This window comes from Paralichthys olivaceus, chromosome 3 (genome assembly GCF_024713975.1).
Source record: "Paralichthys olivaceus isolate ysfri-2021 chromosome 3, ASM2471397v2, whole genome shotgun sequence".
NCBI lineage: Eukaryota > Metazoa > Chordata > Actinopteri > Pleuronectiformes > Paralichthyidae > Paralichthys > Paralichthys olivaceus.
Genome location: NC_091095.1, coordinates 5,302,567 through 5,318,874, shown reverse-complemented (window position 1 = coordinate 5,318,874; position 16,308 = coordinate 5,302,567). Strand labels below are relative to the sequence as shown.

Sequence of the window (16,308 nt, the reverse complement as noted above, 5' to 3'; positions counted from 1 at the left end):
GATCAACAACACCGCACTGCATCCACACCACATGCAAAACATGAACCGGCACTTGAGTTTTGTCAAGTGTCCACTTGTTTATTTAAAAACTAGAAGTAATCGTATTTGGAGGAAATTATAGGCACTTCCGCCTTGATTTAACCTCCCAGACCCAGAATGCGTCCAGATTTATACACAGTCTATGACAACGATGAACATTACAACTAATGGAATTAAAGATAGATTAGCTTATACAGAGCAAATGAAATACACCAGTCAGGCTGTATATTAGTGCTCTGTGTTTATATACTCTGAGCACGACTGTCAGTACGAATGATGGTGTCTTGCTCTTCCCTCCTCCATTATTGGACTTAAACACATTTAAATCTGTTTTACATGCTGCTTTATTCACTGGAGTGCGATAAAATGTTATTTTTACATTAGTCCAGTTATGTTGCATCACTGAGCCATAGAGGAGGTAAATTAATGTGAGCTTCTCTTGGCACAGCCAAATAAAATCAATCAATAACAGCCTTTGTGTCAGAGAAGCCATGATCGATGGGTAATGCCACAGGGAGGCTATTTATTACAAGAAGCAATTAACTGTGAAGGCATTTTTCCTCTAAAAAGTTGAAATAGTTTGCATACTCGATATCAGCAACACAAATGCATGTTCACACAGCACAACAATGTACAAATATAGGAACATACAGAGTTTTTGCATCCACGTGCACACTCTACATGCACAGTACCCAACCAACACAACGCCCCTGATCAGTTCTCGTTGCTTTGGTCTATAAATAAGACGCCTCTGTCTGCATATGCCATTCTGTGGTTGTACCACAATCTGCAAGCGACTAACTGTGAATGAAGCACTTGATCTAATTTTGGATTGTAGCCCTAAAGAGGATGAAAATATCAAACCTGAAGTAATCGAGGAGAAGGAAGCCTGCTGGAAAAAAAAGAGGAACCTGATTAATGTGATCCAGATTCTGAAGAATCATCAGGCGAGGAGGCACATGACAGAGCTGAAGCAGTTGGTGCATTAATTAATTAGGTAGTTGAACTACTTTTTCCTGCAAAATACCAAATAAAACATTTCTCAGTTGTGAATATTTGCTGCTTTTCATTGTTTCCTATGAAAGTAAAGAAAGCACATTTTGGTTTTGGACTGTTGATCAGACAAAGAGAAAGACAAAAGCAGATGAATTGGTAATAATTTAATTGAAAATGTTCACATGAGGGTAATTGTTGTGTAAGCACTGCGTGTGCACTGCATCAGCACAAGAGCTCTGCGTGAGTGGGACTTTGGGGGCCCCGGGCCAAAGGGACCAGGAGGCCCCGCATCGCACCAAACCAATATTGCTGTTGCTGTGGACTAATGTAATCAACCATTCTCAGGGGCCCCTTCTCAGCTCGGGGCTCCACGCAATTGCCAGCTTTGCAACGTAAGAAGCTGTGTGCGTATGGAGTGATGAATGAAAGAAATGAAATAGTGTCAGCAGATGCTACGACCTTATTGGTAATCGTTTATGGCCATTTTATTACAATAAATAAAACTTTTGAGTTTTTATGACTGAAGCTACCACAGGTTCTCCTTCATGTTTGGAAAGGGAGGGTGAGGTGAGGGGTGTTCAGCTGCAACATGCAACTCCGCCACTAGATGTCACTAAACCCCACACACTGAACCTTTAACTATTATTGTCATTACACTTAAGTATTGCTTGTTACTTATTATTACTGCTTCCTGTTTTTGACTCTTACTGCTGTAAGATTGCAAGTTTGCAAGTTTCCCCAGTGTTGTCTAATAAAGGATTGTCTGATCTTATCTGTGGTCTTCATTGATGAATGTTCTGTATGAGGATCATCCCGCAGCTCTTCAGTCTGTTTTATTTATTTATCCATCAGAGTCACAGCCGCTGCTCTGAGCTGCGGTTCATCCACAGCACGGAGGTCGATCCACCGGCTCTCTGTCTCCTCCCATCGCCGTCCCCCCGCTGCCGTGCGCGGCCACACCTGCAGCAGACCGGAGGGGGGGGGGGGTGAAGTCAGAGCCAGAGACGGTGTGGAGGAGAGAGGAAGCCCGGACACATCCAGCAGCTCTCACCGCTTCAAGCTGGACGAACTGACATGAACGAGGGTCAATGCACGAGACACGAACAGCGACTGGAGCCGGTGACACTTTAAATAATGGGGATTAACGATGAAGAGGAGGAAGAGGAGCAGAGGCTGAGACTGAAGAGAGCGCACAGGTAAGAAAGGTTTCCGACAAACAAGACAGGAACTGTTCCAACTTTTTATCATCAAACATCTTCATTTCATACTATGATGAATTTAACTGATGCTTTATCCCTGATTCAGTCCTTCCTCATTTTATGTCCCTGAATTATGAACACATGCACAACAAACACAACATTTGATAGTTTAACACACTGAATCATCCCTGTTCAGATTCATGCACATCTATCTTTGGTAATCAATAACCCACAGTGAGTTTATATTCAACTTGTATCACTTGTATGTTCCTGAATCCCTGCAGTTCTTTAAAGGATGACATATTTCAGTTATAAAAAAAATAGAGGCTACATCTCTAACTCATCGGTTAAATAGCTCATGTATTTGTGTCTCGCGTAAATGCATCTTATCTCTTGTAATCCAATGTAAATGAATGGTGACAGTGATGCTTTTTAAAAAATTCATTTATGAGGAAATCTCCTGTGTAACAGCAGCAAAAAGGAAATTCACACTCAGTGAGGTAAAGCACAAGGAACTTTAACAGATAGAATCTGTATAACATGTCAACGGTAAAACTGTTTTGCATATAGTATATGATAATAATTTACTCCTCTCAAAGAAGACATGATGATTTCACTATCTGGCCAAATCCCACATAGATTTTCTTTGTGTAACCTTATCATACTCCTCTCATGATCTCCACAGTCACCCTGCCCAACTGAAAAGCAGCCTTTGTTGAGTGTGAGGAATTTCTGTACTGCTCATCTACAATAAATATTAATAGCCTTTTCGGATGGGTTCTCCAAGCACAAACTGTTTAGTGTCCTTCTATCTGGAAGTGAATATTAAATCATTATGAAACAATACAAGCAAGCCCGTTAACACTCAGAGGAATTAACCTCTAAACACATTTAATCGCGACTTCTAGGAGAAAATTACTGCATCTTTAAATGATAGGAATCTAAGAAGTGGTTCCCCTGTTTTTTTTCATAGAGTGTTTCTGTGTTTGTGAGTTTCCCAAAATAAATGAACTACCCCTTTTTACCATTATATGAACAGGGAAGTAAAACGTGTTATCACTGTATCACACCCTGATCTTTGCACTTGTGGAACGGCCAACAGTCGCCACTCGTGGGCCCTGTAACAGTGAAGGCCTCAGATGCACTGTAGATCATCAATTCATAGGGTTACTGTCATATAGTTGGAGGTCAGTTTTTGCTGCATTGTGGAAAATCCATAAACCACATAGAGGGGAAGTGTTGTTGACGCTGCTTTCAAGTTATCGGATCAATGCAGCGTCCAGGCATGACCCGCTGTGCCACATAATCTACAGAGCAGGGACGGATCATGACGGGGCGACCGAAGCAGGTTACATTACTAATGCAATATACCAAAAACCACGTTAAAGATCCTCTGAGAGGGAGGCTAAAAAACAACTCAGGCTGAAAACAACATGTGATAGACCTCATTAGGAAAGAGCCTGAAGTCAACACAAAGCACTGGATGAAAGAACAGGAGAAAAACAATGTGAGCTGGTGATTGAGTCTGTGGATGACCGTGCAGAGCGGAGGGGTTATATGAGAGCTGTGTATAGGTGAGGTGTGTGTGTGTGTGTGTGTGTGTGACATAGATGCCAGACAGAGTGGAGCAGAGAGTAGGCCAGAATCTTAAATATCCCCGAGAGGCATTTTGTTTCACAGTCAGCAGATACACAGAGTCAGGCATGTAGAGTGTCATCAATAGCCGCTGTGGCGAGTGTGACCACCTCTGTCCCTGGACGTACAACACACCAGCCAATCAGCATAATCAATCCAATAAACATGAGAGTTGGTGACAACGGGTACAAGAGACTTTCCCGTCTCAAAGCTTTAAGCTGCTCATTGAGCTTTAAGCTTTGTGCACCTGTACTGTCCTAAACATTTAGACATTGGGTGAGAGGCGGGACACACTCTGAACAGGTCGACAGTGTATCGCAGGGCAATGCTAAAGTTTAGTAGCGTACCATTTTCTCCATCTTAGTTCACTGAACACAAAGTGCAACAAAGGCTGATGGGAAGGTTATTCGCTTTCCATGTGTCTGGCTGGGACAATATCTTCGCCAGGTTGCTAAGCAACAGGAAGTTTCTGGTCTTGGCTTATACAGACTTTATCCACCTCGCTGCTGCAAACAAATTCACGTGATCTACGCGGCGGAGTTGATACATCACTTCCTGACTCTGTTTGCTGCGCCCGGCATCTCCACCTCTCGCTTGAATAATGTGGAGGATTTGTTGCTGTTGCAGAAAACCTCCCGCCGTGTTGTGCATATGTGAAAGGCAAACCCTGGGTAAACGTACTAACTCTTTAAACGGACTGGTGAATTTTGTTGCCGGTGGACGGAGGCAGGCTAAATGTTTCCCACAATTTCTAGTCCTCGTGCTGAGCTAATCTACCTGGCTGCTGGCAGCTGTAGCTCCTAGCTTTAGTCTGCAGTGAGAAAGGTATCAGTCTTCTCATCCAACTCTTGGCAAGAGAGCGAATGAGCGTTTTTCCTTAAAGCTCCCATATCATCCTGTGGGAAACATGAATGTCAAATCTCTGTAAATGTAATTCATTCAAGATGTTTCACATAAAACCACAAATGTGAAGCTCATGGTGATGCGAGAGAAAAAAGGCCAAAACTTAGTATATGTCTGGAGCCTGTATGGCCATTGGATGGAATTGAGGATGTAGTTACAAAATGAAAATTACATGGAATGGAAATGGTTCGTTGCCTCGTATTTGCATTCTGCCGAGTCTCAGCTGGTTTTAGCCCTGGACTGTTTGCTACTCTCTTACTTTGTGTGCTTTTCAAATTCCCAGTAAAGCTGTTTACCTGAGGCGGTGAAAGACAAAGAAATGTTGGTTGAAAACAGTCAAAGTCAGGCTTTATCTTGCATTCCCCACGAAACATTACAGACTCTTTTTCATGTAAACTAGAATGGCACTGAATAGAACGCATACTTTCAAGTAAGCAACACTGCCTATCAGTGCCCCTCCTGACCAATTAGTCATGGTCTATGTACGTCATGTATGTCAGCAGGCCTTTGCTGCTGCAGGCGATCAGCACGGAACATGACAAAATCTCTCCACTAGCTGTGGCTCAAAATTCCAAAACACCAGTTCCTCAGCCAAAATCGTGAGGTCCACTCGGTCGACACCAAGCTCGTCATCTCATTCATTACAATCATTATCTCCAGACAGCCACTATCAAATTAGAATATGCTGAATATCACCTCTGAACCCGCAGAAGGATGTGATGATGGTTAAAAACAAAGACTGAGACAAAAAAAAGAAGACGGAGCCTCTTTCCCATCGTCAGCGCGAGTGAAGCATGAGGGGACCAGAATGTTAATTGGTGATTTGATTGGCGGTTCATTATTGCAGCTGTGCACGACAGAGGAAAGCAACCTCCCGCCCAGAGGTTCGTTCTTTCTTTTTCTTTATCAGCAGTCAACTCCTCTGGGAAGGGAGGGACTGAGGTGGTTATCACACAGCCTAGTCATTATGCATGTCATTCAGTTCATTTCCTCCAACTTCCAAAAGACACACAAAGAGAAAAAGAATCGTTTCTTTGCTCTTGTTGGGTAATGGAGAGTATTTGACAGAAGCAGAACTATTCAATTTTGAATTGGCCGCAGCATCTAAGAGCCCCATTTGGCTCCCGCTGTAGAAAAGTGGCTGAAAAGGATCCACATCCTGTGTTAAAGTGAAGTAAACTGGGCTGGGTTACGTTTTTGTCAGCAGCAGTGTGTGTCACCACCTCGAGGAGGAAGCTCTATTCAAAAGGAGGGAAATGCCATATGTCATATTTGATTTAAAATCGTTTCTCTGCATTTGTGTTTTGATTATTTTGTCCTGTATTGTTAACCTGTGTTTGTGTTGGGGGTTAACAAAACGTTACACATGCTGATGAATATGGTTATTTTTCATGCTGGGAATAGTGGAAAGACAATGCAAGAGGGAATGAAGGGGTAATAACATGTCACATTGTAAACACAGGTGTGGCTCACTCTATGTATGTGCTTGCGTGCATTCTGGGCTGGAGCCAGAGGGGAGATCTGTGGCAAAGACACTAGGCTGCAAAGCAGGTCGCAAACAGGAGAAATAATAATTTAGCTGGAAAAAGTAGCTTCAGTGGAGAGACAGAGGAGGAGAGGAGCTGAGGTAAGACAGGAAGGAAGGTGCGGAGGGCTGATATGAGGAAGGATAGGAGAGTAAATAGATAGTGTGTGTGTGTGTGTGTGTGTGTGCGTGTGTGCATATGAGTGTGATAAGATGTCAGACAGGTCCTGACTGGTCGTGCCAGTCGGGGTGATGCTGTGTTGTAAACTGAAAAATGGTCTCGCTCAGAGATGGTGGGATTAAACCATCTCGCAGGAACCAGGCAGCAAGAGGGAGAGCCGATATGGTAAAGGGTCTGTTTGAGTCTCCTGAGGCGTCAATGACCATTAACGATAAGGTTTGCATTGAGCATGCTAACAGACCCACGGCGACCAAGCAATTCTGATGCAGACAAATATTGACCTTGTTATTTTAGTGCTTGTTACAACCTGATGATGCCCAACAAGGACTCAGAGGATCATTTAAGTGGTTATAATTCATCCCGAGGGGGTTCATCCTATGAGGACCAAAAATATCTGTACAAAAATGAATTATTTGTCTGTGGAACCAAAGTGTTGGACCTATGGACCAACCCCCCGACCTACTATTACCATTTCACAAGCCATGGCACCATTGTGGCCAAAACAAAATCACTACTTTGTGAAATGGCTGCAGCTGCAGCATCTTAATGATTCCAGTGGAGGGGCTCATCTGTGCATCCCCTCCCTTCTTTATGGGACTAATTTTGATGAAGCTTGTAAATCAGGACGTTAATCACACCACTGCATCTTTAAGATTTGAACCAAACCATGCATTTGGAAAGATAGCGGCTGAAATTCATTGGCAGCACAGAGCAATGAAGGACTAAATAGATAAGCCAGGCTAAGGTGAGCCGCAGGGCGAGTTTCGTACAGTGCAGTATGTGCAGCTGATATAAAGGTCTCTCTCTCTTTCTCCCTTCCCTTTTGCTTTTGCTTGTGATCCCTGACAGTAACACTGACCATTGTCTCCTCACAGCTCGCAGCAGCGCGGGGCTCTCTGGTTGCCTCGGCTGCCCATTGTGACTGTAGAGAAGAAAGAAAGATCCAGCTTGTCTGGATAACGACCTATTCAGCCTCATTTCTCTTCGCCACATTAGAAACCCTCAGAACAGTGAAGGCTCAGCACTATCCTGACCTCCCAAAGCTTTCCCTACATCCTCTACCCGCCTCATCCCTATACTCCTCTCTCAGCTCCTTCCCTCTTCCTCTATCTAGCTTCATCCGCAGCCTCTGCCCGGTTCAGAGTCCCAGATGACAGCCATTACCCTCCCTCACCGAAAGAGCCTCCTTTCCACTCCTTCCAGTCCCTGTGGCGCTTGGCACCAATGCCCATCACACAGACAGATGGAGCCAACCCTGACCCCTCTCCTTGCCCGTGGGGACGCAAAGAGAACCAACCCTTAGTAGAGGAGAGGGGGTGACAGGAAGGAGAGAAGAAGAGAGTATTGCTTTGTCACCACAGCAACTCATCATCCGGTCTCCCTCGGACTCCCCGTCAGCCGAAGCGAAGGACCTGGGATAAAAAAGGCACACAGCGGGAACGTCAACAACAGAAACAGAAGGAGCTTTTTTCCCCGCAAATTGTGCCTGACACATTTTTGCTTTGATTATTTGGCAGAGAAATGTTGTTCCGTCGTGTGTGGACAGAAGAGGCGAACGCTGACAAGAATTCTAAATATGGGAAATATCAATCGAAAGAAACAGGATGCCACAGGAAGACAAATCTCAAAACGCTGAAGGAAAACCTGCTCTACACATTCTCAAGTTTGTCTGAACACCACAAAATTCTAAGCCCTGCACTTTCCTTTAGCTGTGGCCTCTGTGGTCTGAATGAAAGCAATAAAAAGCTGCAAAGGCTGTCAAAAATATCACCAATTTAAACATGCAGCCACAGTAAGCAAGCTTCTTTTTTCATTGTACTTCCCCCACCTGCATAAAGCTTAAAAAAAAAAGCTTTTCACTGACAGTAAAAAGGAAATATATATGGGACTCAAATCAGTGTCCTCGGGCGTGTGTGTATACATTCATCTGAGCTGTAACATCTTCCTTGCACCGCATCAAAAGTCCACTCTGTGTCATCTCCTCAGACTGAAAAACTGCACCTGAGGCCCTGCGATTATTACAAGAGGTAATGTTGTTTCCAGATTTCTAAGCGACTCTGCTGACCGGCATTCTGATTAGACACACAATGCCAGACAGCCAATTTTTAAGGACCCACGCATCAACAATAAAATGAGACACTAATGGCTGGTGAAATGAATTCAGCGGGCCAACATAACAGAGGGGGGAATACCGGAGTCCCAAAGCTTCCCAGGTAATTGGAGTGCAGTAGTTTTTTTCTATTACTCCAAAGCACAGCTCCTCTGGTGACCTTGCAGGCTGAAAACTTCGAGGAGACAGACGCGGAGCGGAAGAGAGAGTGTGAATGATACTCCACGTCCAAGGTTTACAATTATCTTTGGGATTTTTCATCATTACTCTCGGCGCATTAGCATAACAAAGAATGTTTGGTCTGTTGGCTTCAGCCTGTCGTCAGTCATTTCAGCTTTCAGTGCAGAACTGAGCTTCCAGGATACATTTATCATTCCTGTCACTTAAAAGACGCCCGTCCTTAGTATCTGTTTCAAATGCAATGTGATAATGATAACGGGTGCAGCTTTCTATAGGTTCTGTGAGATACTTTATATGGAGGAATATCTTTATATAACCAAGTATGTTACTACCCAATTCCCTAATTGGTCCAAAATGAAAGATAAAGCAGGTCCATAAAGTTTTTTTCTTCTTTTTACAGTAAGTTTATTTTACAGTCAGGTACATCTGAGCTTCGGTATTTCGTGATGATGCGAAGAGAGTAGGAGTAGTGTGAAACTTCACAGCTGAGGTGTAAAGACTCGTCCTTTCACTTAATGTACTGAAGGGTTTCAGTGCACAGGTGTAAAGGAATGAAGTGTTCAAACAAAATCTTCCTAACTGAATAATTTCTAAAACCTCAAAAGATTATTCAGAAGGTGACACAGTGTAAAGATATGTTTAATCACTCTGATTCCACATTTCTATAGAGCACTGTGGTCCTTGGAACAAGTGCGTTGAGATATTGTGCGGAGAGTGTGTAAATTGTTTGTGCCTCTGTACCTGTTTTCTATTACATAAAGGAGGCCAGCGGAGAGTGAAGCAGTGAGTCAGTGCTATTGTAAAGATATTTATGAGGCTAGTATGACACGGCTGATGTAGAGTCCAGAGGTCATATAAGTGATAAAAGAGGAAAGGCAGACATAGTCCATCAGTTGTGTGTGTGTGTTTGTGTGCGTGTCTACAGGGATCACAGTGGGAAACATGGAGTAAGATATACTAGAGTCATTAAGAGTTCGATTTCTTCTTATGATCTTTGTTGCGTGCCGTCGCCTCCCGCTCTATCACCCAGTTGTTCCCCCGCTGTTCTTTACCAAGAGCGATGTAATGAAACAGAAAATGATTTTTCATCATGAGGATGATATTTTAGTTTTGGATGCTGCTTTTGTTTTGTTTTTTGTCATAGTTGGGTTGGAGGCTCAAACACATGCACGCACACACACACACGCACACACACACACACAAACACACACACACACACACACACACACACACACACACACAAATAGATATGCATCTCAATTATTGTGCTATTTCTGTCGCACTACCTGTTAGTGACACCGAGCTTAGACCAACTGGGATTAATTAGTGACTCAACAAACACTGTGTTCACACATGCACATGCGCACACTCATACACACACACACACACACACATACAAATGCTGCTTTATGTTTTTCTTTCTGTGTGAAACATACACGTGCACTAATCTTAAAGTGACTAAACACACATGCCCACACACTTTTCATATTTCACCTCTTACTACTTGTTTACAACTGTTCACTTTTGAATAACACACACACACACACAAACACACACACACATACATGCACTCACACACACAATATCATCCATCAGAGACAGAATGTGAAAAGCTTCCAGAACAGCATGTTGCCAATAAACACCCCTCCTCCTCCTCCTTCACTGTAATTACCTCGCTCTTCATTTCACACCTTGTGTATGCGCCTCATATCTCTCCGTGTCACCGTGTTAGCGTTCTGCATCAGTACAAGGCGATACCCGTCCACGCTGATATGAAATGTGATCCTGGTTGTGGTTTATAGTCTTTTCTAAACAGGCGGGAACAGTTAACCCCTAGACAGCATTTTAAATGTTGTGCCACAAGTTTGAAAACAACATTTCTAGTTTGAATGCATGCAGCAGTGTTTGTGTTCGCAAAATGTTCGGCCAGTGAGGACAGGCTGTAACTCCTGTCGGCTGGTGTTGGTGGCGCCGGGCACGTGCCGCGCACTGCTGATTTTCGATGGAAATAAAGCCGCTGACAGGTTTTTAAAGACAAGCTGTCGACAGCCATAACCTTGAGGATGATTGCGTGTGTGTCTGTGTGTGTGCGAACTGTATATGTTTACATTATTGTGTTATGGGGTGTGTGATGAAGTTACAAACTACACTGGAGAGATTCAATATGCTGATGTAAGGACCTAAGACTGAGGGCAGAGAGGATGGGGAATGAAAAGGAATTTACCAGCCTTTATATGATATGTAGAAATACAGAAAACACAAATACAACAATGCCGGCATATATATTTATACATAATATATATATGTATATAGGATGACAAGGAGAAAATTGCATTTACATTTATGCTGTCTGATCTTGTGTCCCTCTGTGTGTGTGCGTGTGCATGGACATTGTTTTTTCCATCGGCAGCTGATGCTTGTTTTATTTTATCCAGCCACCTCTGAAGTGGAAACTCATTAGCATAGTGATAATGAGGGATAGAAAAGGTTGCCGGTGTCAGCAAACACCAAGTTTTTTACATGACCAAAACAGAAATTCGAGTTGTTCAAAGAAACTTTGTGTTTGAATGATTTTCATCCACTTTGTTCTGTTAACAAACTTGGTCTCTTTCAGCTGCATTCAGACTCTGAGCTCTGGAGCTCCTGCACAGTTTCTCCAGAGGAGGTGTATGTGTGAATGCATTCGAAGCCTCAGTCTGCACTGTACTGATTCAGTTGTGAAACTGTGGTATCGAGATTCTGCTGATGCTCTATTATGAGTCAGTCCCAAGTGACAGAAACCATTTAAGAAAAATGCATTTAATGTGCACTTTGACATTTGGTCCATAGTCCCATCTGTTAACATGGGGGAGGCTGAGTTTATGACCTATGAGACAACCAGCCACCTGAGGACGATCATAATGATTTGGCTTCACGCGTGAGGAGCTGTCATGTTGTCCATCTTAATATTCAGACTATATGGAGAAGACCAATAAATACATTTTAGCAGCTAACAGCTAACTAGCCTGTTTGTAGTTAGCTGTTAGCTAACTACAAACAGGCTAGTGGTATTACCAATTTGTAAAAAGCAGGTCAAAACATCACATTCTTCATATGAAGTTCTTATGAAGCAGCAAATCCACACTGCTGAACAGACAACATGTGGAATCAAACACTGTACGAACCCTGTTACATCATCATCTGTCTTCTCTTCCAGATGATTGCTGCCACTCTGCAAAACCAAACTGGAAATTCTGTGGAAGTTCAGACTCTCTGCTTTGGAAGTTGATGCCGAAAAGAATTCACAACGCAGCCTTGAGTTCAACTGCAGCCACATTTGAGATTTCTGGGATAAAACAAGGAGCAACTCCTCTGAAACCTCTGGAATACAGTTGTGGTAACTGAAATAAGACTTCATAGAGCATTACCTGCATTTCGTGGTGGTGGCTTCCCTATTCAGCAGGCTGGGAGTGGCAGTAGGATGCCTGAACTGCATAACTTTCCCCCCCTGAGGGACCCCAGAGGCCCTGAGCTGGGTTTAAATGGAGCCGCAGACCCAGCTCAAATTCAGCACAGTATCCTGGAGGAGCAGGTGGAACTGTGGTGGTTCAGAGATCCCGGGAAGTCTCTGCTCTGCTACTGTGTGGCCGTGCTCCTGATCCTGGGCTGTGGGCTGGGAGGTGTCGGCCTTCTCTCGACCACCACCAGCGTCTCCAGCGAATGGCGTCTGGGCGCAGGCACGGCCCTCTGCCTGCTCGCCCTGGGAGTGCTGCTCAAACAACTGCTCAGCTCGGCCGTGCAGGACATGAATTGCATTCGAAGCCGCCAGCGCATCGACATGCTAAAGAGCGGCGGTTTATCAGACCTGCTTGTGGTTTCGATCACGGGGCTGTCGCTGTTGATTTGCGGAGGAGTTCTGCTGCATCTGGCCCTGGCTAACCACATGCCGAAGCCAGGGCAAGCCCTGAATGACATGTACATCTCTGGAGTGGTTCTGCTGGCTGGAGGGGGGGCTGCAGTAGTGGGTGTTGGGATTTATTCTGTTGTGGTGATCCTGCTTGAGAGGACAAGGCACGGACGAAGGCTGGTGGACCAGGTGTTGAATATCTTCACCGTTTCTGGACGCATGGAGCGCCAGGGTCGCAGAGAGACAACCTCCAGTCTGGCTAACCTCATATGAGACATAACCACAATACAACGGTGTAATCTGGCCCCTTGATTTTACTATCGGAACAATTATCCTCACGTTAGGGGAATAATGAGTAAAACACTCTTTAAATACTGTAAGTCAGCTTTGTCACATGTTCGCGTGTGAACGGGAGAAAATAAGTTGACTTTGCAATATCTGCTCGGGGAAGATGTTATTAATGAGTTCTCTCTTAAGGATGAAAAGACTGATGAGTAACACACAAAGGAAGAATTGATTACTACATGGCTGAGTGTGCCAGGGGAGCGGCAAGTATTTTTACACATGAATGTAAAAATCTTTTTTTTGACAAACTGTAAATCAGAAACCATCCACATGAGGCTGGACGCCAAAACACTGGTTCCTGTAGCAGCGTGGTCACTGGTCAGGTCTCTGACATAGAAGCAGGCAAAACGAGGAGGAACGCTGACTCCATTAGTATTTAGGAAGATTTTTCTTTTCAATGAAAAGCACAGATTCTTTCGTGAGAAATGTCGGTTCCAAAATGGGAGCTGACGTGTTTTCATGTTGTCATCACACAGAGTATAATAATCTGCGCATCACCTACAATTTGTCAAATAATCTCTGACAATGTAACACAAAGTTGTATGTGTACGCTACGGTGGCTGAGACGTCAAGCGCGCAAGTGCATTAACGGAAAACACCCATTCAAAAGTCACAGCACGAATGCTAACGCCACAATTTAGATGCAAAAGCCACAACACAAGTGTAAAAGCCACACAATGGAAACACAACAACAATTCGTACAATTTAGATAAAACACTAACATCACAATAGATCCCTTTCAATCGAATCTTTCACCTGGACCTTTAAAATGAGACGCTTGTCTATATGAGGTGTTCCGTTGTGTTTCCGTTGTGTTGCCTTTGCATTTGTGTTTTCTGTTAATGCCCTTGTGTGGGTGTCTCAACCTCTGTACTACAAAGATGAAGAAACACAAAACTGTTTTGTCAAAGGTGATTAGAGGTTGTGGTTAAAGGGGCCATTTACACGTGTATAATGTATGTGTTATAAACATGGATCCTGTCAAAGTGCTCTTGGACCACACGTCTGTCCACCACCTGCACTGATGATCAATGATTGTAAGTTGTCGTGGATCAGAGCACTAGCTGAAAGGCTGTAAATAGTAATTACAAAAGCAGTGATACACAGGACAACATAAACATGTTTTTTGTAATTTGTAATCCATGCACCAACCCTCACTCTGTCCATATGTTCACATGAAGTTTTGTGCAGCTGATGAATTTGACTGTGGACGTAATGAGGTGAGAGCTTCAACGTGGCTAAACTCCTTTTAATTCAAAATTAATTCCTCAGTTGAATAATAATTGACTTTGATCCATGCAGCAGGACTTTGATGTAAAATCTGTTTGCCTGTAACACGAGAAGACAACATGATTGTGTATCAGAGAATTATACGGGAGCACTTTATCCACTGGATCATTTGTGGACTCAGTATTGTCTCAGCTGTGACGCTTGAAGCACCTTCTATATTTTTGACATTACACTGAATCAATTGATTGTGTGGAATGTAAAAATGTTCACCCACATTGCAGCAGTCATGGAGAATCACCATCTCATCTGATCTGTTGAGTTTTTTTTTTTTTACATCTTGGCTCATTGTCTTTATTATGATTTTGAATGTCAGTGTTCTCATCAAACCATGTGGGCAGCAGAGTTAAGCAATAAAGCTCAGATAAACCAAACTGTGCATCACCGACTTTGCTCCAATCGACAAACAGACATTGAGTTTCAAAGTATGGAGCATTTGTCTTTGGGGCATTCACAACAAGGCTTGAATAATAAATTATCTTTCAGTCAGGACCACGTTCATCAAAAATAATTTGATTTGAAGGAATTGCAATAAGTTTGGCGGTTTTGCTTTTTTTCTGGGACGTCCCTGCTCGTCCATCTGTCTAAGAAAGGAGCCTGAGGTGAGGGAGAGCACACCTGCCTCCCATGAGCCTTCAGGGAAAGTAAGGCAGGGAGACCAGCAGCTAAAAGACCCAGAGATCAGAGCAGGCGTTAATGACGACACACAACATCGAGGAGGTCAGATTCATTAAAAAATGAATAGAATGCATAGAAGGGGATCAGCTGTTTTCTGATCTTTGCTGGCATACAATCAATTAATGCAACTTTAAGTATGCAACCATGAGTGCTTCCAATGATTTTAGAGAAATGGGACATATTTCCAAGGAACCAAGATCCTTTGACGAGAAAACTAGAAACATGGGGCAAATTTAACGAAAGAAAAAGAGAAGGAATTAACAGCACAATTAATAGACTTTAATTTCTGCTGTGTTTTTGCTGGGACCAATTTACATTTATTTCGATCCCTGAAGCACTTAAGTGAAATAAAGTTTTGCCTCATGAGGATTAAGAATCTCCGTGCTCTACTGTAACCATGACTTTGCCTTCAGCATGGGGCTGTAGTTGGAGGTGACAACTCTCCTCCCAGCACCTCTGGATTCATTAGATGTATTTTTGGCTCAGATAACAGAATTGATCAGCCCCCACAAGGCAGAGAAGGAGAAATGAAAAAATCACCTTTCACTGAATTAGGTAAATCTACAGTCTGCTGACACGTTTGCACTGTTATTACTGAGTCTCGTTTCCAGAGGTGTTAATACAAAATAATAGAAAAGCAAAAATTTCATTTCCATAAAAACAAAGAGAAACACATCATGACACTGACGAGACACAAAGAGAAAAAGCGACATGTTTGTGAAATGTTCCCAAAAGCTGTGAAGAGTAATTCCTCACGTCGCCTTCCAGAAGAACCTCAGAGAAGGTCCTGCTTTGTGTCACACTAGTGTGTGTGTGTGTGTGTGTGTGTGTGAGAGACAGTCAAGCTTCTTTATTTGCCTGCACACACACACACACACACACATAAACACAATTGCCTTGAGACAAAGGGGCTCACACAGTTAACCATTGTTGGTGTGATGACAGACAGCAAACTGAAGGCACAATGCACAAGGCAGCAATCTGCAGGGGCTGGTATAAACTAGCACCACTCTCTCTCTCTCTATCACACACACACACACACACTCATAAATCCTGCAATCCTTACTTACACAAATGTGTCTTTTGACCTTAAGTATGCAGTAGCAATGGCAGCCTGTGTATCCGTGCATGACAGCGAGAGGTGAGCAGAGCGAGGAGGGAGGCAGGTCTGGTGCTGAGGAGAGACGTGTGTGTGGGAGGAGTCAGAGCATCTCTGTGAAACTATCCGAGCACAGACAACACGACTACATGTGACCTGCTGAAGCTGACTGAGTCCCAATGAACATTTTAATAATTTATTTCCCCCAACGGACACATGTTTAGAAAACGTGTGTGTGAGATCGC

General features: G+C 43.5%; 1 protein-coding gene across 2 annotated transcripts; it reads left to right on the top strand.

Annotated features, from left to right (window-relative positions):
- Positions 1 to 2,002: 2,002 nt before the first annotated feature.
- Positions 2,003 to 14,660, top strand: LOC109636551 (transmembrane protein 125). Of its 2 annotated transcripts, none has more exons than XM_020098321.2 (2): positions 2,003 to 2,231; positions 11,965 to 14,660. In XM_020098321.2, the coding sequence occupies exon 2, from the start codon at positions 12,229 to 12,231 to the stop codon at positions 12,925 to 12,927; it is 699 nt and encodes a 232-aa protein (XP_019953880.1). In that variant the 5' UTR covers positions 2,003 to 2,231; positions 11,965 to 12,228; the 3' UTR covers positions 12,928 to 14,660. The 2 variants fall into 2 exon arrangements, with proteins under 2 accessions (XP_019953880.1, XP_069377700.1); XM_069521599.1 differs by lacking the exon at positions 2,003 to 2,231 and adding an exon at positions 7,354 to 8,505.
- The last annotated feature ends 1,648 nt before the right edge of the window (positions 14,661 to 16,308 follow it).